This window comes from Dryobates pubescens, chromosome Z, assembly GCF_014839835.1.
Source record: "Dryobates pubescens isolate bDryPub1 chromosome Z, bDryPub1.pri, whole genome shotgun sequence".
Lineage (NCBI taxonomy): Eukaryota > Metazoa > Chordata > Aves > Piciformes > Picidae > Dryobates > Dryobates pubescens.
The window spans coordinates 89,812,809-89,838,108 of NC_071657.1; the positions used below are offsets into that span (position 1 = coordinate 89,812,809).

The following is a 25,300-nucleotide window of genomic DNA, read 5'->3' on the forward strand; positions in this document are numbered from 1 at the left end:
TCAATAGAATTTCCTTCCAGGATTATGTCTAGTTGCTTTTATTTTGAAGAAATTTATTTTTTAGTGTAGCTTGGATAATTACACTCATTCTGAAAAAAATGTTTCTGTCTATTTTCATTAAGCTTCCAAAGGTATTTAGGATGTGACAGGCATCTATTGCATCTTTATTTTGCTCAGTGTTACTTTGCTTCTCTGGTCCAGTTAAAATCTGTTTGACTGTCCTCATGTGGATCAGTTGCTGTGTTCAGACATGATTTTTGCCCTTCTGTCTAGTTCTGCTGGACAATTTTTGAGATGAGGACTGGGAATTGAATGCAGGATTTGAAGATGTAGATTTGAAGGTGTATAACCATGCTTTGGATTTTATTCTTTAATTCCTTTCTTAAGATTTATCCATTTGCCATCATAGAATGGCTTGAGTTGGAAGAGATCTTAAAGATCATATAGTTAACTGCCCTGGCAGAGTCAGGGACACCTCCCACTAGAACCAAGACTGGACTGACTGGGAGGATTACTAAGAAGTTGTCCAAGAAGCCAAGGGTCAGGTTACAAAATCTAAAGCACAGATAGAAATAAATTTGCCTAGGGACATAAAGGAGAAAAAGAAGAATTTCTTTAGGTATGTCAGTGACAAACGGAAGACTAGAGAAGATGTGAGGCCCCTCCAGAAGGAAAATGAGAACTGTCCGCAAGGGACATAGAGAAGGCTGAGGTACTCAATGACTTCTTTTCCTCAGCCTTGTCCAGCAAGGGCTCTAGCCACATTGCCCAAGTTAGGCGACTGGGAGAAGGAAGATCCACCCACAGTAAGTAAACATCCGGTTTAAAACCATCTGAAGGTGCACAAGTGCATGGGACCTGACAAGATCCATCTGTGGGCCCTGAGGGAACTGGCAGATGAAATTGCCAAGCTGCTACCCATCATATTTGAAAGGTCATGACAGTCAGGTGAGGCTTCTGCTGACAGGAAATGGGGAAATATAACCCCCATTTTAAAAGGGAAAAAAAGAAGACCCCAAAACCTACAGGCCAGTCAGTCTCACCTCTATGCCTGGCAAGATGATGGAGCAGATCCTCCTGAAGGCCTTGCTAAGGCATATGGAAAATGAAGGAGAGGTGATTGCTGGTAACCACTGTGGCTTCACCAAGGGCAAATCATGCCTGAAGAACTTGTTGGCTTTCTATGATGGAGTTACAGCATCAGTGGATAAGGGAGGAGCCATTGATGTCATCTACCTGCAATTCCATAAAGCATTTGACACTGTCCAGCATGACATGCTGGTCATAAAATTGGAAAAACATAGACTTAAAGGTTGGTCCATTTGCACTGGATAAGGAGTTGGCTGGATGGTTGTATTCAACATGAACTGGCAATGTGCACTTGCAGCCTTCAAGGCCAGCCATGTCCTGGGCTGCATTAAGTGTGACCAGCAGGTTGAGGTACATGATTCTCCACCTCTTCTCCACTGTTGTGAAACCCAAAGTGGAATACTGCATCCAGTTCTGGGGCTTCCAACACAAGGACATCGAACTGCTGGATTGGGTCCATGGGAGTGCCACAAAGATGATCAGAGGGCTGGAGCACCTCTCCTATGAAGACAGGCTGTGAGAGTTGTGGCTGTTCAACCTGGAGAAGTCTCTGGGGATATCTTACAGTGGCCTTCTAGTACCTGGAGGGGGCCTACAAGAAAGCTGGAGAGGGACATTTTACAAGGGCTAATAATGATAGGACAAGAGGGAATGGACTGAAGCTCGAGGAGTGTGGATTTAGAGTGGATATTGAAAAGAAATTCTTTAGAGTAAGGGTGGTGAGACACTGGAACAGGTTGCCCAGGGAGGCTGTGGATGCCCCCTCCCTGGAAATGTGCAGGGCCTTTAGCAACCTGGTCTAGTGGAAGGTGCCCCTGTCCTTGGCAGGAGGATTGGAACTGGAGGATCTGTAGGGTCCCTTCCAATCCAAACCATCCTGGGCATCCTGTTGTTGTGTCTCACCACCCTCTTAATAAAGAACTAATGTCTAACCTGCTGTAGTTAAAAACCACTGCCCTTTGTCCTAGCACAAACATGCTCTTACAAAAAGACCTACTTTGGTTTTTCTTTAGATCCCTTAAAGTACAGGAAGGCTGCTCTAAGGTCACCCTTCAGAGCCTTCTCTTCTCCAGGCTCAACAGAATTTGCTCAGCCTGTCCTCATAGGAGAGGTGCTCCAACCTTTTGATCATCTCCAACAGATCCATGTCCTTCTGTTGGAAGCTTCATAGGTGGAAGCAGTACTCCAGGTGGGGTCTCACAAGAGCAGAGTAGAGGGGTAGAATCAGCTCCCTTGACTGCTGACTACGCAGCTTTTGATGCAAGTCAGGATACATTTGGCTTTTTGGGCTGCCAGTGCACATTGCTGGCTTGTGTTAAGCATCTCATCAAGCCAAAACTCCCAAGTCTTTCTCTGCAGGGCTGCTCTCAATCTGCTCATTACCCAACCTGTATTTCTACTTGCACCTGACCCAGGTGCAAGACATTGCACTTGGCCTTCTTGAACTTCATGAGGTGGCATGGGCTCATCTTTACAGCCTGTCAATCTGTATGAATAGCATCCCTTTCCTTCAACATGTTAACTGAACCACACACAGCTTGGTATTGTTAGCAGACTTGCTGAGGGTGTACTTGATTCCACAGTCCTTGTCACTGACAAAGAGGTTGAAAAGCACTCATCCCAGTACCAGTCTCTGAGGAACTCAACCCACGACAGGTCCCCATTTGGACACTAAGCCATTAACCACAACTCTTTGAAAGTGGCCATCTAGCCAATTCCTTATCCACCAAGTGGTCTGTCCTTCAAATCCATGTTCTTCCAATTTAGAGACCAGGATGTTGTGTGGGACAATGCACAAGAACAGGAAGATTTCAATCACTCTTCCATTATCCATCAGTGTTGTGACCCTATCATAAAAGGCCACAAAATTTGTCAGGCAGGATTTTCCCTCAGTGAAGCCATATTGTGTGCCATCAACCACCATATAATTCTCCCTTTGTCCTAGCAGAGTCTTCAGGCAGATCTGCTCCATTATCTTGCCTGGCACAGAGGTGAGACTGACTGGCCTGTAGGTCCCCAGGTCTTCCTTATCCTCCTTTTTAAAAATGAGAGTTATGTTTCCCCTTTTCCAGCCTGAGAAAAGTTCACCTGACCACCATGACATTTTAAATATGATGGAAAGTGGCTTTGCAACTTCATTTACTAGTTCTCTCAGGACCTATGGATGGATCTTGTCAGGTCCCATGGAGCACCTTCAGGTTCATTCAATGGTCTTGAACCTGGTCTTCTTTTGCTTGGAATAAGCTTGCATATGCTGGGTTTCCTCTGGCCATGGTCTTTATTTTACATTTCATGGTAGTCAGTCAAATGTCATTTTTGCACCACTGGACGGTCAGCTTTGTGTTTTACCAGCCTGAACAGTTCTGTATCACCAAATTTTGACAATTACAATTAGTATCTTCACTTAGATTGTAAGTGTATCAACACCCACAGATACTGGAGTATTCTGCTGGTATGTCCCGTTCCTTTTGAGCACTGCCACATTTCTCTAAAGGAATACACAGGATAAACTCTGTGTAGGTACAGTGCCTATAATAAGTTGTAAATAGTTGTAAATCGCCAGAAATACATAGTTTAATAAAAGATCAGTATTATGAAATAATCTTTCTTCTATTTGCTAATGCTAGAGCTCAATGATATACAAAGAAATATGTCAATTAATCTTTACTTTTTAAAAAATTCACAGGAGGTACCTGGGTTTTTAGTCCCTTACTGGGAAATGGTTGAAAATGCATATATGAATACCATCAAAACTATACTTAGATGTCTAAGGGATGAACAGCACTCTGCGATTTCTTACTTAGCAGATACGAGGTGAGTAGAAATAGTAGCTTGTTACATTAGTATTTTGTATTTTTGCTGTGGCATTCTCTGTGTCTTTAACACCAAAAGTATTTTAACCATAATTTACAGAAAAAAATTCCAAGAATACTTGAAGCAGCCAGATCTTAAGCAGGAGTTTGTATCTCAGTGGCAATCAGATTTTAATTCAGTTGCCGATGACCTGCGAGAGGATGAGGAAACAAAAGCAGAACTGCACCAAAGAGTTACTGTAAGTACATGGCAAAAGTTACAATATACTCTAAGTATTATTCCAATGCATACAAACTCCTGACATTTTTTTTTACTTTCTTTTGTTCTTTGCTACTCCTCTTAAACTATTTCACTTCCTCTGATACATAAAACAGTCTTCACAACTATTCCTCTGTTTTTCATCATATATTTCTTACTGTCTTTTTTTAGAATACATAGAATAGAATACATAGAATAAACCAGGTTGGAAGAGACCTTCAAGATCATCGCGTCCAACCCATCAACCAATCCAACACCACCTAAACAACTAACCCACGGCACCAAGCACCCCATCAAGTCTTCTCCTGAAAACCTCCAGTGATGGCAACTCCACCACCTCCCCAGGCAGCCCATTCCAATGGGCAATCACTCTTTCTGTATAGAACTTTTTCCTAACATCTAGGTTATACTGTGATATTCTGACATATTGTAAGATAAAAAATTTTCTGCTTTCATTGGAATGGGCTGCCTGGGGAGGTTGTGGAGTCGCCATCATTGGAGGTTTTCAGAAGAAGACTTGATGGGGTACTTGGTGCCATGGGTTAGTTGTTTAGGTGGTGTTGGATTGGTTGATGGGTTGGATGCAATGATCTTGAAGGTCTCTTCCAACCTGGTTTATTCTATGTATTCTATGTATTCTTTGTGCTCTATGGTTTTACTCACAAGTTGGGACATTTCTGTCACATTCTAACAAATCTTGGCAGCTCTTTAGCTTTGTCTTAAATGAAATATCTTAATATATGATTTCCGAAACCAATTCATACAAAGTACAAAGAATTTCTTTCAAGTTCTTTGTCTTTTGACTCAGGTAGATTTTTACTAGTTTCTACATGTTCTGAGAGTTTTTTGTCACAAAAATCCATAAAAGTAAAGGTTCTTACAACTTCATAGCTAGATTTAACAGAGAGAGGAAGTAGATCTGTCTTTGAATTTATCAGATTCCTATTTCAGAACAGACATGAATTTTAGTTGAAATCATACCAGGAAATATCCCCAGGGAAAAAAATGCTGACAACATGGTGAGTTAAACTAGACATTGGTGGTATCATGGAGGAATTCACTGAGTTGGAAAAAAACATTGGACCTCTTTTCTGTAGCATTATTTGAATAGAATGAAGTAGAAGCGTTAAAAATAATCATTAATGTTCCTAATTTCCACTAACTGGAATTATAAAAAGACTAGAATCCCTTTGTCCTATATTTTTGAACGCTAAAATTTAAAATACTTGGCCTTTCACTCATAACAGAAATCACATTGTCCATTTCAAAGTAAATTAAAAGGAGATGATAGGCACATATGATGCCATGATACTCAGTTACCGTGATAAGACTAAGCACAGCAAGTAAGGCAGTTTGGAGTATACACATGATTTCCAGAATTTCTCTTTCTCAATGACCCATTTTAGTCCTTGTGGATCCCAATCAAGTGGGTGAATGTGAAGGTGACACTTCCTTTGTGCTTTTAAACCCTGCCCATTGTACCTCTCTGACAGTGAGAATTCTGTCATCCATCCTTCCTTGGTGCTGGAAAAGGAAAGAGTTAAAAATGAAGAGAGTGATAATTTGTGCAATGTTTTTGCTCAAACGTTTTCAGATTTCCCAGACTGCTCAACTCCATTAGCTGGACCATTTCTGAAACACTGCCCACACTGGAAGTGGTGGGCAGGAAAACCCATTTTGTCTGTTACCAGCTTGAAAATTTTAAAATCCATTTAATTTTGTGATGTGTGAAAAATTCCTCAAAGGCCTGAAGCCCAAAGGGCTTCCAAGGCTTTGGCATGCTAAAGGTCCAGACTCGGAACTACTGTAGGTAAAATGCACATGAGCAACCCGATCTCTATTACACTGCCTTTCAGCAACTTCTTGAGCTTCCCTCTCACTCCATTGCTATCACTGGACATTAACAGTCACTTGCTCCCACTACTTCTCTTGTTCCAGATAGGAAAGGACATAACCATGCATTCATTTTTCTTCTTTTTTCACCCACCTGAGTGCAAGGAAAGAAGTAGAGAGAATCTGCTTCAGTTTGAAAAAAGGAAGTGTGGTGATAGAGAAAAAGAACATGTATACCATCCTTTTAGCTTCTCCCAGAGGAAGATGCCTCCTTTCCAGTCATCTCCACTGCCTATAATAAATCAAACTGTGACTTGAATAACACAAAGACAAAGAAGAAAATACTGCTTCTTACATATCTCAGAATGGTACTGGAAAGAGCTGTACTTTGGTTTGTGGAAAAGATCAGGTGTTTTAGTGTGTATAATATTGGATTTATGTGGAAGAGGTGGCTTCTGTGAGAAAACATCAGATGCTGGCCTCATGTCATATAGAGCAATTGTCAGAGCAATTGGCCAGCATGGACCTGCTACTGACCAAAGCTGAGCCAGTGATGGTGTGGTGGTGCCTTGGTGATAGCATATTTAAGAAAGAGTAAAAAATGTTGCTTGTCAGCTGAGAGAGAGGAGTGACAAGATATGAAACAACTCTGCAGTCACTGAGGTCAGTGAAGAAGGAGACGGAGGAGGTGTCAAGGAGCAGAGAACTCCTTGAAGCCTATGGGCAAGGCTGTGGCGACACAGGTTGTTATGCAGCAGCCCACAGTGAGACAGATATCCACCCTGCAGCCCATGGAGGACCCCAGACTGGGGCAGTGGAGTAGACATGCCCTGAAGGAGTGGCAGCCTAGGGAGAGCCGACATCAGAGCATTCTTGTAGGGACTGTAGCAAATAATGAGGAGCACATGCAAGAGCCCATGTTCTGGCACAACCTGTGGCTGTGGGGAACCTATGATAGACCCATGATATCCTGAAGGGCTGCACACATAGAAAGGACCCATGCTGGAGCAGTTCTTTAAGAATTGCAGCTCATGGGAAGGACCCAGATTGAAATTAATGAAGGACTGTATCCAAGGGGAGGGAGTCCATTCTGGACCTAGGGAAGAATGTAAGGAAGAAGGAGCAGCAGACAACACAAAATGAACTCACCACAACAAATGGCATGGAGCTACACAGATTGGGAGAATACTTGAATCCTGACGTAATTTTCTCAGAATTTTCCATGTTGTTCATCCCCTTAGAGTGTTCTTATAAGTGTATTAGTTAGCAAACCATTCAAGTGGAAAGCGGTTATGCAGTTGGGAGCTTAGCTGTTCACATTCTCATGTCTTTGTCTAGTTTAGATAGGTATTGTGTGCCTGAGGAAAGCAAGGCCTACATATTCATCTTATACCTTTGTAATTCTTCTTACTGGCACATTTGCACTCTTCATCAGCATTCTGTAAGCATGTGACTTATTGACCAGGCTTTGACCTTTATAACAATAATGAAAAAGCTGCAAGTAGGGAAATGCTCTATGGACAGGCAAAAATATTATTATAAATAATAAATATTATAAAGATATTGAAGTTTTCTTTCATAGTTATTTCACGTATGTGTTTTTGTGTTTCAGGACCTAAGAGATCGTCTCTGGGATATCTGTGATAACAGAAGGGAAGAAGCAGAGAAGGAACGTAATGATATCATGAATGACGGCTGGTTCTCAGATCACAGGGGGATTGCAATGAACCATTTCTTTTCACTTATGCAGGTATGTTTCCACTGTGGAGTCTGCAAGGGAAAGGGACAATGAATTACAATTCGAGGACAGTAAGCCTCAGAGGAATTTAATGTTTTTTCCATATAGAATAGAATGGAATGGAATGGAATGGAATGGAATGGAATGGAATGGAATGGAATGGAATGGAATGGAATAGAATAGAATAGAATAGAATAGAATAGAATAGAATAGAATAGAATAGAATAGAATAGAATAGAATAGAAATTCTTTACAGTCAAAGTGGTGAAACAATGGAACAGGCTGTCCAGGCAGGTCACGGATGCTCTCTCCCTGGAAGTGTTCAAGGCCAGGTTGGATAGGACCTTCGAGCAACCAGGTCTAGTGGAAGGTGTCCCTGCCCACGGATTGGAGCTGAATGAGGTCTCTTCCAACCCAGACCATTCTATGATTCTATGAATCAGATAAGCATATGTTTACACCTCATATGAATTTATCTAGAAATGTAGGAGAAAGAAAGTGGACAACATTTCATAGATTTGTCTGTCAGGCAGAAAAGGTAAAATAAGTATTGCTATTCTCTGCCCCAAAAAACTTCAGCTATGTATTGGTTAGTGCCACTTTTTGCAGTTAAATTAGTCCTGTGCATCAGAGTTTTGTAACAAAATGTTACATGTATTTATTTAGTGAGACACTAAACCTCTCTTCACAGTGGGGCCATTTTTCAGGTAGCTGTAGAGAGCAGTGGGATCTCCCCTGAGCCTCCTCTTCTCTAGGCTAAGCAACCCCAGCTCCCTCAGCCTCTCCTCACAGGGCTGTGCTCCAAACCCCCCCCCAGCCTTGTTGCTCTTCTCTGGACACGTTCAGGTGTCTCAATGTCCTTCTTAAACTGAAGAGCCCAGGACTGGACACAGGACTCAAGGTGTGGCCTAACCAGTGCTGAGTACAGGGCAGAATGACTTCCCTGCTCCTGCTGGCCACACTGTTCCTGATGCAGGCCAGGATGCCATTGGCCTTCTTGGCCACCTGGGCACACTGCTGGCTCGTGTTCAGCTGCTGTCAACCAGTACCCCCAGGTCCCCTCTCTGTCTGGCTGCTCTCCAGCCACTCTGACCCCAGCCTGTAGCACTGCATGGGGTTGTTGTAGCCAAAGTGCAGCACCTGGCATTTGGACTTGTTAAATACCATCCTGTTGGACTCTGCCCATCTGTCCAGCCTGTCAAAGTCCCTCTGCAGAGACCTCCTACCATGTAACAGATCAATTCCTGTCCCTAGCTTGGTGTCATCTTCAAACTTACTTATGGTGGACTCAATTGCCTCGTCCAGATCATCAGTAAAGGTACTGAACAGGACTGGGCCCAACACTGATCCCTGGGGGACACCATTAGTGACTGGCTGCCAGCTGGATGTGGCATCCTCAGTGCAGAGGTGTTAATACACATTTTTGTTATCGATACCTGCTTTTCAGTTAAATACTCCCCAAATGTGGGAGGTAGAGTCCAACAGAAGGGATAAGAAACACAGATTCAGTGGGTTCCTGCTAGCAGCTCTACTTGGCAAGCCACTGGCATGGCATCATAAACTAACTAGGATAAAAACGTATCAGGATGTGATCTGGTCCCATTTCTTTGGCCTAAGGCAGAGTTGTTGCTGTAATTCTCTATGAATATTAATTTTGTTTCTTCAGAACCTCCAGAGGTGTCCAGTTCACTCCTTTCTCAGGCATTCTGCTCTATTTCTTCTCTGACAAGGTTCTGCTAACATCTAGCCTGAGTCTGCTTTAGCACAATATAGGACCATTGTGTCTTCTGTTACCCACAGCGTGCACAGAAACCAGAATTGTTTCCTTTCTCCATTCAGTTGTCCCTTGGTGGTTTGGCCTGGAGAGGAGGAGGCTCAGGGGAGACCTTGTTGATCTCTACAACTACCTGAAGGGAGGTTGTAGCCAGGTGGGGGTTGGTCTCTTCTCCCAGGCAAGCAGCACCAGAACAAGAGGACAGTTTCAAGCTGTGCCAGGGGAGGTTTAGGATGGAGGTTAGGAAGAAATTCTTCCCAGAAAGAGTAATTGACCATTGGGATGTGCTGCCCAGGGAGGTGGTGGAGTCACCATCACTGGAAGTGCTTGAAAGGAGACTGAATGAGGCACTTGGTGCCATGGTTTAGTTGCTTAGATGGTGTTGGGTGATAGGTTGGACTTGATGATCTCAAAGGTCTTTTCCAACCTGGTTTAATTCTGTATTCTGTATTCTGTATTCTGTATCCTTCTGTGATCTTATTCACAACTGCACTTAATTAAAACATTACATCATTCACTGCTCTTCTTGAACGAGTTGCTGTTAAGGTTGGTGGGTATTTCCTGTATCACAAAAATATTTCAGTTGTAAGTTCACCTGTGTGGCGTGAAAGTTTGCCTACAAACTGAAAAAAAAATAAAAAATGCAATTTGTTGCTCTTGAGCTTTCAGACATCTAAAGTTTTCAAGAGACTGTCTTCAATTAGTTGACTACTCCCTCCCCAACATTAAGCCTTTCCTCTTATTAATTGCTTCATTTTCTGAAGTAAAGGTTTCCTTGTTCCTGATTTTCTAGTTGTATAAATTTGGCTTTGAGCTGGACTGGACTGGAATAGACTCAGACTAAACAGGCTTTTCTGTAAGCAAAGAGACCATTCTGTGAAAGTTTTGGACTTTAAGGAAGACAGTAGAAATTATGCTTAAGTATGTTAATTTGACTAAAATGCCAGGCCTATATGTAGGCTTCCTTCCCTTTAATTCTCTGTATTCTTGTTATACAGGTAATAAACAAGGGGACTGCTCTCTGACATCATACAATTGTTGTCATAATTTGAGTAAAATTTGTGATGTAACGAGTTTCTATGCTATTAACTATTTTCAGAGTCTAAATAATACCCTAAATACAGACTTAAGGCCGCTGACTAATGAGAAAGGTTGGAATATCAAGTAACTATTGAGTATATAAAAAATGTATCTTGAATTATATACATAGGGGAGCCAAATTAAAGTAATGTTGCTGAGCTTAAATGTTCTCCTTTTATATTCATATGTAATTTTGCAATCTTAATTCTCTTCTAGCATAATTCCATGGACATGTACAATGCAGGCCAGAGGAGATTTGCTATGGTGTTTTTTTTACATATTTTGTGTGGTTATGCAGAATAGCCACTTGAAATTACAAATACATATATCAGCTGTAAATAAGCTTTTATTTTCCTAAGGGAAGATACAAAGGAAACCATTTTTATTGTCTTTACTTACACTCCCTTGCCCCAGTGAACATAGTTAATTATTAGTGCTAAAACTAAAAATATGCCAACTCTACTTTATGTCTTTGTATAAGCAGCAGTCAAAAATAGGCTTTAGTTTTCACCTCTCCCTCTATGTATTTTTTGTGAGGGTGGTTTCATATATTCCCCAGGTGGCTCTCTTACTGTATAAACACATCAAATTGCATAAATGCCATTTATCAGATTTCTTTCCAACTTTCTGTATACATAGTTATACTAGAAGATATTTTCTCCTTAACTTATGGATAAGAGCTGGTTTACACCACAAAGGTTTTATCCTTTGTTTTGTGAATGTGGTTTTGTGTATGTTCCCATGAATATTTAGTACTGTTTTTTCAGTTAGAAACTAACACCATACTGTATCAATAAATCAAAACATGACAGGTGTTAAATGTTTTTTTTGACTCTTACTTGATTTCTTCCAAGATGATTCACACAAAAAGGTCTTTGAGACGTTTGGAGGTGTAAAACCTGTTGAGTTCTTTGTGTCAGGAAAATCATATAGCTTTTAAAATTTTCTCCATCACTTTTCCCTTTATACTTTATGTTATTAAACATTCTATTTTTTTTTTTAATTAAAAAGTACCCTGTAGTTTGTTATCTAGTACTAGTATACTTGCTACTGTGCAAATACATACACATCAAAATATATTGTAATTAAATGCAGTGCATCAAACATTATTTATTGTGGATAATTTTAGCTATTCTATCAAGTAAGATTTTTATTAGTCTTTAGAAGTACCAGTGTGAAGATGTTATGGATACAAGTAGAAGTACACACTATACATTTTCACACAAATATGGTTATGTTTGTTGCCCTCCCTCAAACTCTTAGGATTTGAGATTGCTTATGCTAACAAATATTTGTTCTGTCCTGTTTTCAATTTGCATTCTTTCTGTCCTTTCTTCTTGAGGTTGAACTGGATCGTTTCCAAGATACAAAGAGAATTCTTCATGACTACTATGGGGCAATGGAAGGAAAAGTCCCAACAGATGATGGTCAAGATTTTGCTAGAATCCCATTGTTAGATATTATTGATGTAGGGCAGGAAGAAGACCAAAACAAATCAAGAAGGTAGAGTGCATTATTAAATTCTACAAATATCAACCAAGCAATGCATTGATAGATTTGTGCATGTATTTGAAAATACGTGTCTGTGTATATATTTCAAAGGATGGGGAAATAAGGTTTTTTAACTAGGAATTACAGTCAAGTAATGAGTCTTGAATCATCTTACAGGTTTAATTTATCCATCATATTTTACTAATTTACAAATATAATTTTCACTAATGCATTTTTTAATTATTAAAACCTCTTAAAAGCTACCTTAGAAAGAATTCTGCTTTAGAAATGTTTCCTTGCCCTCTGCATTGCTGGTAGTTTACAGCATAATCCTCATGTAACTAAGTTATATATAATTATGAAACATTAGGAGGTTTAATTTTTCACCAACAAACATAATTAAATGGGCTATGGACTGACAAGCATATATCAAAGCAGTCTTCTAAGATGCACAGAACCGAATGCCACATTAAAAGGTATCTCATTAAATAATTTCAAAGTATCAAACATTCTGTCTGTAATGACACCTGCTTTTTTTTTTTTTTTTAATTGCAGTTAGTTTAGAAACTGAGCAATGAGGCTGTTGTAGCCCATGTGGAGTATATCATCTGATCATGCAATCATTTGATGTAGTTCTATCTGAATATTGTTATTCCTTAGCTTCTGCAGTTAAACTAGACAGTTTCCTTGTCATCCATACATTCCACCATTTTGTTTATGAGAAAGTTCATCTCTTTTCTGTTGCTATGATGAATTTTGAGAACAATATTCTCTTTATAAAGGCGGGGTTTAATTATGCCTTTTATTTTATTGTTAAGGATTCCTCTGGTTTCTTGGAAACAACCTTCTCCAGAAATAAATACTGCCAAGTCAAAAAGCAAAGGAACTCTACAGAAGAGCACTAATGATGATAAGTCTGAAGATGGAGTGGCCACTTCTGGGAAAGACGAAAATCTTATTGCTGATACATGGCAAAGAGCAGTAACAACAGTATCAAATATGGTAAGGAATGTATTTAAACATTATGGATCAGACAGTCAAAACTTTCCATTCAGCAGACAGCCTGAACACATGGCCTTCACACTGTATACCTGGATTTCATGCCTCTTGCTCCACCACAGTGTTTTCATTTAATCTATTTGTGTTTCTTGAGGAAAGTGTTGGAATCTATGCATTATCAACACCTCTGTATTTATAACTGACCTTTTAATTCCATTACTGATAGAAATACTTGGAATATTGACTATGCAATCTTCTTATTCTATGATAAACTTTCCCCTTACCCCTCAAAAGAAGTATGAGGAAAGGAACAAGTTTTATCCTGTAATGCAATATTTACCCCAAATTTTCATAACTTCAAAAGCTATAATTGCATCGTTTTTATCTATAGCTAAAAAGAAATTGGGAGGGCTCTTTTTCTGTTTAACAATTTCAAAATAACTAAATTTTTACACCCTTAATGCAGTCTTGTTTTGCATACTTTTGACTCAACATTTCTCACTCTTTCCTAGCGTACAGGCAACGGGTTACAAAACTTAAACCCACTATCCCAGTCTTACATTTTTGCTGCAGAATTTTATTTTTTATAAATAATTAAAATGTAATAATTATGTCCTTTGTTTTATTCATGTGTTTATGTTTTAGTAAGTACTTTCAGCAAGCATAGGCCTTTTAAAATAGTGACATGGTGTTCATACTATGTACTATGTGTGACTATGGTGTCAAGGTAACAGCTGATACACAGTCTGAAGAAATGGAGGAAGAAAAAGAACTTCAGCAGCTAGAACTGAAAAAGAATCTGAAACCTTCCCAGACTCCATCAGGCAAAGCTACTGGGAAAGTTGCCACAGATGCCAAAAAACCTTCTTCCAAATCAGCTGCTAAAAAGAAAGGTATTTGAAATTCAGGCTTTATTTTACCAGTGCTTGAAATCACTGTAAATACGTAATACAGAAAAGAGTAAGCCAAGACAATTAATTTGGGACTAATTTCTTTATTGAAATACCAAATGTGACAAATCAGGGTGAAAAGCTGGTAGTGCTAGAAAAGCGCAGAGGCTTTTGAATGGTATTTGTGTTTATTTAATCATATCTGTTCTGTGTATATTCTAAATAGAAATTAGAAATTAAATACTATTTTTTTTATCCATGTGCTGTTTTGGAGTTGAACAGTTAGAGGTACTTTGCTAAGTTACATAAAATTTCTTTAAATTCTGCCTACATTTCAGCAATAAATAAAAATATTCCAAATATTTAAATAAAAATAGTGAAACAGAATTGATAAACTATCCAGTGCCCCAGGATATTTTGGAATTCATTTATCAGCAATGTAGTAGCATGGATATGTCAAGGTCCATTATTTTTATATATGACAGCAACATAATGTAATTAAAAACCTTAAAATATAATGGCATATGTAGTTCTAAAAACCAGCAGACATCCACTGAGGTACGTCTTGCTTGTAGGCCTGGCAAGAACCTGTCCAAACACATGAGAATAAAAGATTTAGTTGCAAAAGTGAAACAGGCCTACAATCCCCAATCTCCTTAGCACAGCAATTCAGCATCTAGTGGGAGGAATTCTCACATGTGGTGCTGTCAGTTTAGCATAAATTACTCCTTGATAATTTCCATATCTTTCTGCAAAATTTCATAGCAGCAGGCAGCAAGGCTAACAGCCTAAACTTTATTCTTTTATAAAGACATTCAACATGGCAAGAGAGGGGACTCAGGCCTTGGAGGTGTGGCCTGAAATTCAGATGCTCCATTTCCAAGTGAGGAAACTATAACTGCAGAGTTATTATGAATAAAGCAACTAACAATTTTTCTTTGCCAGGCATATTATTTGCACTGTACTCAGTACTCTCACTCTGTTTGATTCTGCTCATAGTACAGTGGACATGCAGTGCCCTGCAAATACTTAGCCACATGGATATCTATTTTGTGATCTCCAGGGAGCCTTAGAAGTGTCCTTAGCATCTCAGTCCGGTCAGGAGATTCAGATCCCTAGAAAAGCTTTGTAATGAGAAATCAGCAGTTATCACCTATTGTATGCTCAGTGGCTATGCTGGGGTTTGTGGGTTGCTTCTTAGAACCAAATTTATGTTTAAATCTGGTACTACATGACTTACCTGAAATCATAAAACTATCAAGTGACAGAACTGCAGCTGGAATTCAGCTGTGCTTCTCATGGTAGAAGATGAACTATCAACTGATGCATCTGAACTATCAACTTTGATTTAATGCCAAATACAGTATTAAGGTAACTTCCCGTAACAGCAGAACTCCCAAGGGTTCAGCTGTAGCCTAGTAACTGAGTGATACTATTCACCACGTATAATTTTATCATGTCTAGATTTGACCAGTCATTTTATGTTGACCTCATATATCATACTGATGTCATTATTTTTTCCTGTAACAGCTGCATCTGCTCTACCTCTCCATGAAAGTTACAAATATTTTAATATTTATGAGTAATAGCCAACATGTTGAATGGTTGTGACAGCAGAATTTCATGCAGTCTTCATACACATGATAAAATACCTTCTGAATGTCTGTTCATAGATATGTATGTTTAAAGAATTTAGTTGTTTGGTGTTTTTTTTTTAAGTGCTGACTTTTGAGTTCCTGTGTAGATACACAAACTTATCAGCAAACTCCAAAGACTGTGAAAGGTCTGTTTTCCTGCAGGACCAGCATCTACAGCATCTGTGCTTGAAGTCAGTTCAGTTCCTTTAACCTCAGAAGAAATAAAGAAGCAAGAACTGGCTCTTAAAATAAAGCAAGAGTATTTTAGTGCCTTGAAACATGAAGGTATATTACTAATAGTTACTTTTATTGAGGGCCAATTCTTATTGCTGACTTAGGTAATGTAATAGTCAAAATTCTAATAGTCAAAACAAAGCAACTCTACAGAAAATGGATGGATAAGTAAGAAAAAGGAAGGAAAAGAAAGGAGTGTTTGGAGAAATTTGGAAATTTTTTTTAGAGTGGTAAATATTTTAAAAATAGCTATGTGGTTTTAATTTTTCTTTTTCTTCTCTTCTGTTTCTTTTAACCTAATTTCATTTTTATGACTAAGCAAGTATTCATCATAAAAAAATAAGTTTCATATAGGTGGTTAGCCACTCTTCAATATTCAATTGAATTCAACTCAGTATTTGAAATGTTTCGATTAAGGAAGAATTTGCTGGTAACGATGTATTTCATCAGTGCTCTTCTCTGTAATTCCCTCTTCCTCAAGCAGCAAGACAAAGGTTTTTTTTATTATTTTATTTTTCCAAACTCCTTTCTGAACAGTCCTTTCCAAAAACTGCATATTGTCCAAGCCAGCAGATCAATTTCCCTCAAATGTCTGAGAAACAGAAGTCCCAGAGTGAAAATAGCTTAAAATTTTTCTTATGATGGGTTTAGACTGGATGAAAAACTCCTCTTTCTCACTAAAAGTAAGAAGATAGAAGCTAGCTGTTAGGGACTATGTTTGGCTACAGCTGCCAAGCATTTCATTATGTGGTTGGTAGTCACATCCCTGGCGGGCTAACTTTGCCGTAGTATTTATTATGAAAAATAGAAGGCAACAGTTAATGAACGAAACACAAATCTATCAGGCTTCTTAAAGTCTACACCAGGTGACATGCTTGTACACCTACCACTTTCAACACTGTTTAATCCAAAAGCAGTTTTGGAATAAATATTTTATTATTATGTGATAACAAGGAGATGAATGGAATGGTAGTAACTCTGAAGATCATATGAAGATGAATTTTAGTGATTCATCAATGTGGCTTGTTTTCTGGAGCTTTTTTTTCATTTTCGTCTTGTATTTAACAAATCAAGACAAGAACCTATGGAAGACTAAACATATTGAGTGGTATTTCATAATTGCACAGGCACATAGCTGGTACCTTGGAGAATCATAATTTCACTTGCTGCTATGTTAGAATACATAGAATACATAGAATAAACCAGGTTGGAAGAGACCTTCAAGATCATCGCGTCCAACCCATCAACCAATCCAACACCACCCAAACAACTAACCCACGGCACCAAGCACCCCATCAAGTCTTCTCCTGAAAACCTCCAGATGCTTGTGCTTTTGATTATATAGGTACCTAGAGACTAGGATAAAGTCACTAGTTGTGAATAGTTGCTAAGTTTTTAATGTTGGTTTCATGGTTTCAAGTTTCTAAGTTTATTATGTTGTTTCTCTTTTGCATCAATGTGCCTTGTCTTTTATTTTGCTATTAAAAGATCACCACTGAACTATTCAGTACGTGCTTCTGAAAATGGAGGGAGACACAAATTGTCCTACACTTACCTTTTCAATATACTGATAGAAGCTACTCAAAGAAAATGCTGAAAAGTCACAAATAAGGCAGCCTTAAAAATGGTCTTAAAGAAAGATGGCTAGACAGACATAAAACATTCTCTAAGATACTTTCACCTGCTGACAATCTTTACTTTTTGTCTTTGGCATCAAATAAGAAAACCCACTTTTAGACCCAAATCCATTCTATGCTTAAAATTCTGAACATCAACTTTCTTGCTCAAACAGAGGTGGACTGTACTGTGACTGAGAAATAGCATTTAAAGGACACACCTTATATTTTCCAGCATCCAAGTTTCTACATTTGTTAGATAAGAAATTTCAGCCTCAAACTTAAGTATTTCAAAACCTTAGTAGTATATAGAGTAAGGATTATAATGTAAATAATTTTACAGTCTTTAACTTTGAAGTCACTTTACCAATTACTATATAATGCTAGTTGTTTAGAAGATCCTGTACTATAGAAGGTTAAATATAAAGAGAAATCAAACTGAACATGCAATCTGCCTTTCGGATGTAAACCAATCTCTAGTTACTGATTCTCTTTTCTTTCTCTTCTGTAAAGCTTTGAATGTCTTTCAGTGCCTGCTCCATGTGTTTCTCAATACGTTACTTTAGCTGTCTATTCATTCATTTGGCATCCTTTTCACTTTAGACATTGCTGACTTTTTCCCATTTCTTGTCCTTTCAGCTCCTTAAGTATTAGCCTTGCAGTGAGAGTCTGAATTTGATTTTTTTTTTTTTTTTTACTCAGTTCTTCCCATTCTGGAAGCTAAAAAAATCATTAATACTCAACGTTTCTGAAAGCTTCATACAAATACTTTGTGCATAATTTTGGTAGAGGTGAATTATTTTCTTAGTGCTCACTAACCAAATTGTTTCTAATGCAGCCTGGGATTTAGGTTATTAAATAATCATATGTAGGAAGCCTGAAGCAAAACCAGTGGGCTTAATTTTAAAGGACTGGAAGTTAGAAACAGTAAACTTTTACTGTGATCAATACACATAACAATTTATAAGTGTTTTCTGTAAAAATTAGCCATAATAGGATACTTGCATCATTAATCTTATAGTGTGTAGTGTTATGTTAGTTCAGTATCAGTCTACTTACACATCCACTGCATCTCTATATTAGTTTTATTAAGATATTTGTTACCTTGTAAATTTTGATGCTTACAGAAGCACACTTTTGTAAAATACATGGTGATTCTGAAAATAATTTGTTCATGAACATAAGAAATAAAATAAATATTTTACTGCCTAAAATAGGTTGAGATGTTAAACATTTGCTACTTAAGACTGAGAATTTTCTTCAGATTATATAAATATTATTATGACATTACTATTTAAACAGAGTTAGCCACAAAATTTCGACTAGAACTTATAAAACAAAAGGCTTTAGCATTTGTTGAAGAGCTTACAATGAAAGCAGAAGAGGCCTACAAAGATATGGAAAAGTGGCTTGGATCCAGGTTCTTGGCAGAAATGTCGAGGTAATGTATATCTAATTATAAACAGGAGCCGTGTTTTCTTTTAAAATAGACTATGCTAAGGATACAGAAGCAAATAATTGGGGCAGGTGGGGGGGAAGTAGAAAATATTAATTTCATTTCATAAACTGGAATTTAATTTTATCTTAAATGCCTGAATGGTAGTAACTCATTTCTTGGATGATTAGAAGGTTCTGCTGGCAGCACTAGCAGTTCTACTGCTTTGCTAGAATAGACATTTAGAAGGTTTAGGAGCATCACCAGACAACCAATTATACTGGATAGTAGAAGCCTCTAGATAATTTCAGTGACTTCTCTCACTTTGGAATGTGAGGTTATCTTCTTTGCTATGCTTTACACGTTAGAAATTTCCACCAAGTTTTATTTACTAGTATATAGAATATTTACCCAAATTATGTCAAGATCCATTAAAAAGAAAGTTCTTCACAGGTTTTCTGTCCTAGTAAATGCCACCTTATGACACATCTTGCATAGAATAGCCTATGTCCATATGATTAAAGGATTTTACTCTCCAAAAGAAAGGGCTCATTTTTCCTTTTGGAAAGTATTTCTGGTCTGTACTAACTTTTGAAGCATACCTGAGATGGTGCTAGTTGATCCATGTCACATTAAGTGCAAGACTAGAGACAGGAATGCAGGATTTGAAGGCTCTAACAGGGAATAGATAAAGGGGCTGAGCCTTTGTCTTCCAGCCAGTTCCGTTTACTCTTCTGAGAACAAGCACTACCAAAGACACAGTATTTACAGAACATCATGTCTTTTGATCTGATACCCTAGGTCAGATCTATGTCTAATGAAATGTTATAGACAATCAATACTTTTCCTGTGTAAAACATGCTCATTGCACTGGAAACAGGAGTCCGTATGCCACTCCAGAATGGTAGTCTGGAAAGTGCTTTATACATGTGGGATTTAGGGGCAAAGCAGAAGACAAGGCATAGAAGCAGGCAAAAGGAGGATTACAGGTGAACATGTATGCTCCACTCCTATAAAATTTATGGAATAATAAAAGTCTCACCCTTTTCATGTTTTTCCATGAGGTCTGTTCTGCCTTTATATAAATTTCTTAGCATAGTCAAAATATTTCTTGCTGCCAGAGGAGTACGCTCCATAATAATGAATACAGAATTCGGAGGGGATTTGTAATTCTTACTTTAGGAAAGCTCTTGAAGTGTAAACACATATAAAATCTGAACCTAAGTTACTACCATTTTGTGTGAAAAGTACTTACTGTTTTCTGCATTTACACTTTAACAGTGTTGAAAAGCTGGTTGAGGTTGCACGACATCATATTGAGAGTTCCAGCAAAATCAAATATGAAATTACTTTAGAAGAAAGTGATTTTTTCATCAGCAGTGATGTAAGCATGATTCCTGACCCAGTGCCTTCACCACATGCTCCACACATGGAGGCCTCTGGAAATGGCACTCTAACTATTTCACAAATTAATACACTTCACAAGCAGTTTCTTCAGGTGGCACCTAAAGGTAAGACATTTTTTCTCTTTTCATTCCTGAAGGACTGTTAGCTACCTACTTAAAAGGTAAAGTAGCTGCTGAGGGCTACTAAACATTAGGGCCTATATTGTTAAAGATCATACTATGATTAAAGGTCCTGCTAAATAGAAAAGTCATAGTGCCAAGTATGGAAACTGAAACAACAGGCCACTTGAAAGCTTTTAATGACTGCTCTGATCCTTACAACCACAAACAGTATCTCCACAACAGGAACCTGAGAGTCATTTTGAGAGTCATATGGACCATGCTTGCTTTCATTGAAGATACAAGTCTTTAACTTGTTCATGAATTCATAGCTCAGTGAACACTGAATCTATATTATTTAAAAACACATTTTAAAAGAAATCACCATTTTAATGAAACTTATATGGGGTATATTGTAACTATTAACCATTATATTCTTCAAGTCAATATGTGGCAGTTGTTTTGGTGATTTGCAAGTGTTAACCAGATATGCTTGGGGGTTTTATTTTAATTTTTTTATTCATTGTGTCCCTACCCTCTAATTATGGGAACCTTAGGCTCAGGAGGCTTGAAAAGAGTTGCTTACAAAACTTACCACTGCTGTATAAAAATAGCAAAACCATTTAAGCAAGGCAGTTTTAAACTGAGATGAAAAGGAGTTAAACACATATTTGCAGAGGATTTAATTACTAATGGTGTTCCATATTGGAATTATAAGCATAGTATGACTGCCACTAAGATAATGAAATACAATGTGTAAACATGTGCTGACAACTGTCTATCCAACTCTTCCAATGTAACAAGGTGACTAAGGCACAATGAACTTGAGTTTAACTCTTTACAGAAAGGCTTTATGTGTGTATTTATGGAGACACTCCAAATACCTTTTGAGCATGAACATATTTTAGTAAGACGCTTACAGTTTTCCTTTAGAGAGATGCATATCGTCTTATCTATTGTGTAGAGGCATGAGTGTGTGTAAGCATTCCACACTCTTCTACATACAGTAATTTAGGAAATAGTATTGTATATATTATGCCATGTGAAACGAAGAATCTTTACATTTGTAATCATTAGACAGCGCTATAGAAGAGAAACACAGATAGCATTTTAACTGGTCACTCTACTTGAAAGGTTTTGTTTTGTTTTTAAATATTCAATTCAAACTAATATTCTTGGCATGTTTAATACAGAACAACAGTCTTCTTTGCACATTTGTTAAGTAGAAAAAAGACAAAAGAAACATTTATCTTTCTAAAATGCTGTCTTTTTGATAGTATTACAGTCATTAAAATGCAAAGCTGTCCCAAAAGGTAAATATCTTGATTTAACAGTCACCAGACTGTAAAAGAATGCTGTTGCATATTCTCTGGGACAATGGTAAAGAATTATTGTTTAAATAATGTCCCAAGAATATGCAATAGCATTTATCTGCTGACTTTAGGTTAACTGAATTAGGATGAGAAAGACAAGCTGTGCAAGTCATCTTTAAAATACTTCCTCCCATTCTCTTAATTTAAGACCACACATATCATAACCCGGATTTCCTAAGCCTACCAGTCTTTACCATTATAGAGGCTCTTCAGGAAGGGTTAAATCCTTTCATTCCTAAACCATAAGGAAAAAAAATTCACATCATTCTATATCCCCTTGTTTAATAGAATGCTCAACAGAAAATAAATGCCTCCCTGTTAGTTAGTCTCTTATTGAACGGAAAAGGGAAAAACAGTAAAGTACTGGGCACACCAGCAGTAAAACTGTTGGGCAACAGCTTTAAAGGAAATATCAATAAGTAACAAACTAATCCCTGTGTTGGAGAATTTCTAAACAGATCTAGATTTGCTGCCCAACATCTTGACCTCCTAATTCTTACCTAACATTCCTCTGAACATTCATAATAGTAATCCACATAACTGAGCACATGAGGCTGTGCTGGTTTAACACAGTCATTTTCCCTGCAACACAGAAGTGAGAGAAAGGAACAAGAGAAAAACAAAACAAAACCAAAACCCAAAGACCTCCAACAACAAAACCAAACAAAAAACCCCCAACCTCTGGGTTGTAATAAAGAGCTGGGATAAAAAGAGTTTAATATAAATGAGATAATATTATGCACAATTACCTTAGCCTGTTGCAGAAAGTAGTAGCAGAAGTCAGCGAAATAAACCCCAAGCCAGTGAGCTACCACTCCATCCCTCCCCATCCCAGCAGAAGAGACCAACAGCCCCAAGCCTGGAAACCAAAAGCAGCAATCTGAGCAGGAACCCTCTCATGTTCCAATCTGAACTCCAAGCTCCATAACACTTTGCTCCAGCCAGCACTTTTACTTTGAAGCTGGCATGAAGACAGAATGGTTCTGTGTAACAGCAGCAGATTTAAGCTCAGCCTATGACAGCATCATAGACTGTAGAACAAGTGTAAATAGAATAAATCTACAAATCTTCTGTACTGTGTAAACAGCTAAATTCCTAAGCTTGTTCTGAAAATGGAGTATTAGGCTTATTTACTGTAGCATTATGGAGATTACATACAGTGAAGTTTTACCTAGAAATCCAAGCAAGACAAAGAGTAATGAAGGAGAAAATTTGGTGGAAGAAACAAACATGCAAGTAGTTGTCTCACAAGATATTTGGTAAATGTCAAAATGGTGTCTTTTCAAGATGTGTTGAAAAAAATTGCCAAAAGGGAAGAGAATAATGTGAGTGTGAATATACTTTAATAAAATTATGTGGTATATACAAAATCAATTGTATAAAAATTGTATACAGTTTTGTGTTTCCTAGGAATTTAAAGAACCGCTGATTCTTCACAGACAACTTTGTTCTATCCTGCATACTTGGTTCTCCATAGAAGCACATTACCCATCATTCTCAGCACCAATGGATGCAAAATGCAGCCCATGCTGGACTTTCCTATCCACTGGCAGTCTTTTGTTTGATAATGAAATACTTAAATTGTTATTATTCTATTATTCCAAGTGCCATTGACCAAATTCAAGGTGGATATGCAGTATTTGTTCATTTCACTAACTCCTTTGATCAATTTGTTAACAAAGCTTTTCTATATTGCTTCCCTATCATCCTACTTCTTTTCTAGGAAAGACTGTGGCATGTCTTAAATGCAGCTACTAACACATTTTTTCTTTTATTTTCTGCTGTCTCTTTGGATGTGTTCTGTTCTTATCTACAAAATTAAGCTAATCATCTGTTAGATCTCATCCCCTTTGATTCCCACTAGTGCTATATTCTTCCTCAAACCATATCTACTCTCAGTTCAAGTAGCACATGTCTGGAATGCCTCAATTTTTGAAGGTGCTTCAGGGAATGCAGTTTTTATAATGTTTTGCTTTACTAAACAGATCCAAAATTATTCTGTCCCAAGCTTTTGTTCTCCATCTTATGACTGATGACACAAAGGAATTTTAATATTTGTTTTTTCACAGTGAAGATCCTCTTGAACCATTCTAGTTTGAACTGTAGAACTGATTATTCATTAGAACTATAGTCAGTATTTTAAAAAAAAATCTGTATCTATTCACAAAAAAATGTTTAAAAAGCTTATTCATGAAACTATTAAATAGTCTGTTAAGATGTGAACCAGTAAAACATAGAGGACAGCCTGTGACAAAACTGTATTGCTATTTCTTTTCAAATTGTGGACTTCTCAGTTGAGTTTTACTGTGTTGCTGGATTTGGAACAGAGAGACATATTAAAATGTGCATCCAGTTTGGCTGAATTGTTACCTTTTTAATAGAATCTTTAGTGGAAGAGTCAGAATTACATACCGACCCTAAATAATATCTGTAGATTGTGTTTTCTCAAGGACTTACAGAAACAGTTTCAGAGCTTAAATCCTCATGAACTGGTTTTGATGTGAATACAGTTGAGGTCCTCTGTAAGTATAGAAAAACATTCATCATCTCTAATTTAACTTTTCTAAGACTATATTTCACAGAATCATGGAAGGGCTTAGGTTGAAAGGGACCTTAAAGATCATTTACTCCAACCTCCCCACCATGGGCAGGGATGCTTCTCAACTGGACTTGGCTGCTCAAGGCATCATCCAGCCTGGTCTTGAACACCCTCAGGGAGGAGGCATCTGAGCCTCCCTGGGCAATCTATAACAGACCCACACCACGCTCATACTGAAGAACTTCTTCCTAAGATCCAGTCTAAACCTATCTCACAGTATCACAGAATATCAGAGGTTAAAAGGGACCTCAAGAGACCATTCGGTCCAACCCTCCTGCCAAAGCAGGATCACTTAGGATAGTCCACACAGGAATGCATTCAGATGGATTTTGAAAGTCTCCAGAGAAGGAGACTCCACAACCTCCCTGGGCAGCCTATTTCAGTGCTTAGTCACCCTCACTGTAAAGAAGTTTCTCCTCGTGTTCAGGTGAAAGTTCTACATTCAAGTTTGAACCCATTCTTTCTTATTACTCTGCGCCACCAAAAGCTTAAAACCTCAGCTTAAAACAATTTATCCTTGTCCTGTTGCTAGACACCCTTATGAAAAGTTTCATTGTGCTTTTTTTCCCCAAAACTTAAAATTGGGAAAGGTTAAATTTATACAGAATCAGTAATAAGTACTGAATAAATATTTACAGTGAAATTCACCTGCAGGAGGTGATGAGTATCTCAATATCTTGGAGGGAAGTAATTGTATTTTTGAGACTCCTGTCTGTTTCATCTAAGGACAGAAGTATCCTGTATTACAAGCTTTTAGTCTGTTAAAGTTAGATTAATATAATTCAGCCTTATTTCATTTGCTCATCCAAAATGCTATTGCTGCAGAATCTGGTGTGTAACTTGCACACATCATCATCCAAACTTCTAGTAAGAAACTGACATGTCAAATTGGAAGGGAATAGGAATCTATTTAAATGTTTTGGCAAAATTAGAGG

At 37.9% G+C, this 25,300-nt stretch overlaps 1 protein-coding gene across 1 annotated transcript in view; it reads left to right on the top strand.

The window, feature by feature from the left end:
* The window catches only part of SPEF2 (sperm flagellar 2), a 93,497-nt gene that overhangs the window by 37,963 nt on the left and 30,234 nt on the right, over nucleotides 1-25,300 (top strand). Inside the window, 9 exon segments of the mRNA XM_054177824.1 lie at nucleotides 3,776-3,903; nucleotides 4,003-4,141; nucleotides 7,607-7,744; nucleotides 11,929-12,089; nucleotides 12,896-13,079; nucleotides 13,804-13,969; nucleotides 15,766-15,888; nucleotides 18,756-18,894; nucleotides 20,170-20,399. Coding sequence (XP_054033799.1) covers nucleotides 3,776-3,903; nucleotides 4,003-4,141; nucleotides 7,607-7,744; nucleotides 11,929-12,089; nucleotides 12,896-13,079; nucleotides 13,804-13,969; nucleotides 15,766-15,888; nucleotides 18,756-18,894; nucleotides 20,170-20,399 — 1,408 coding nt within the window.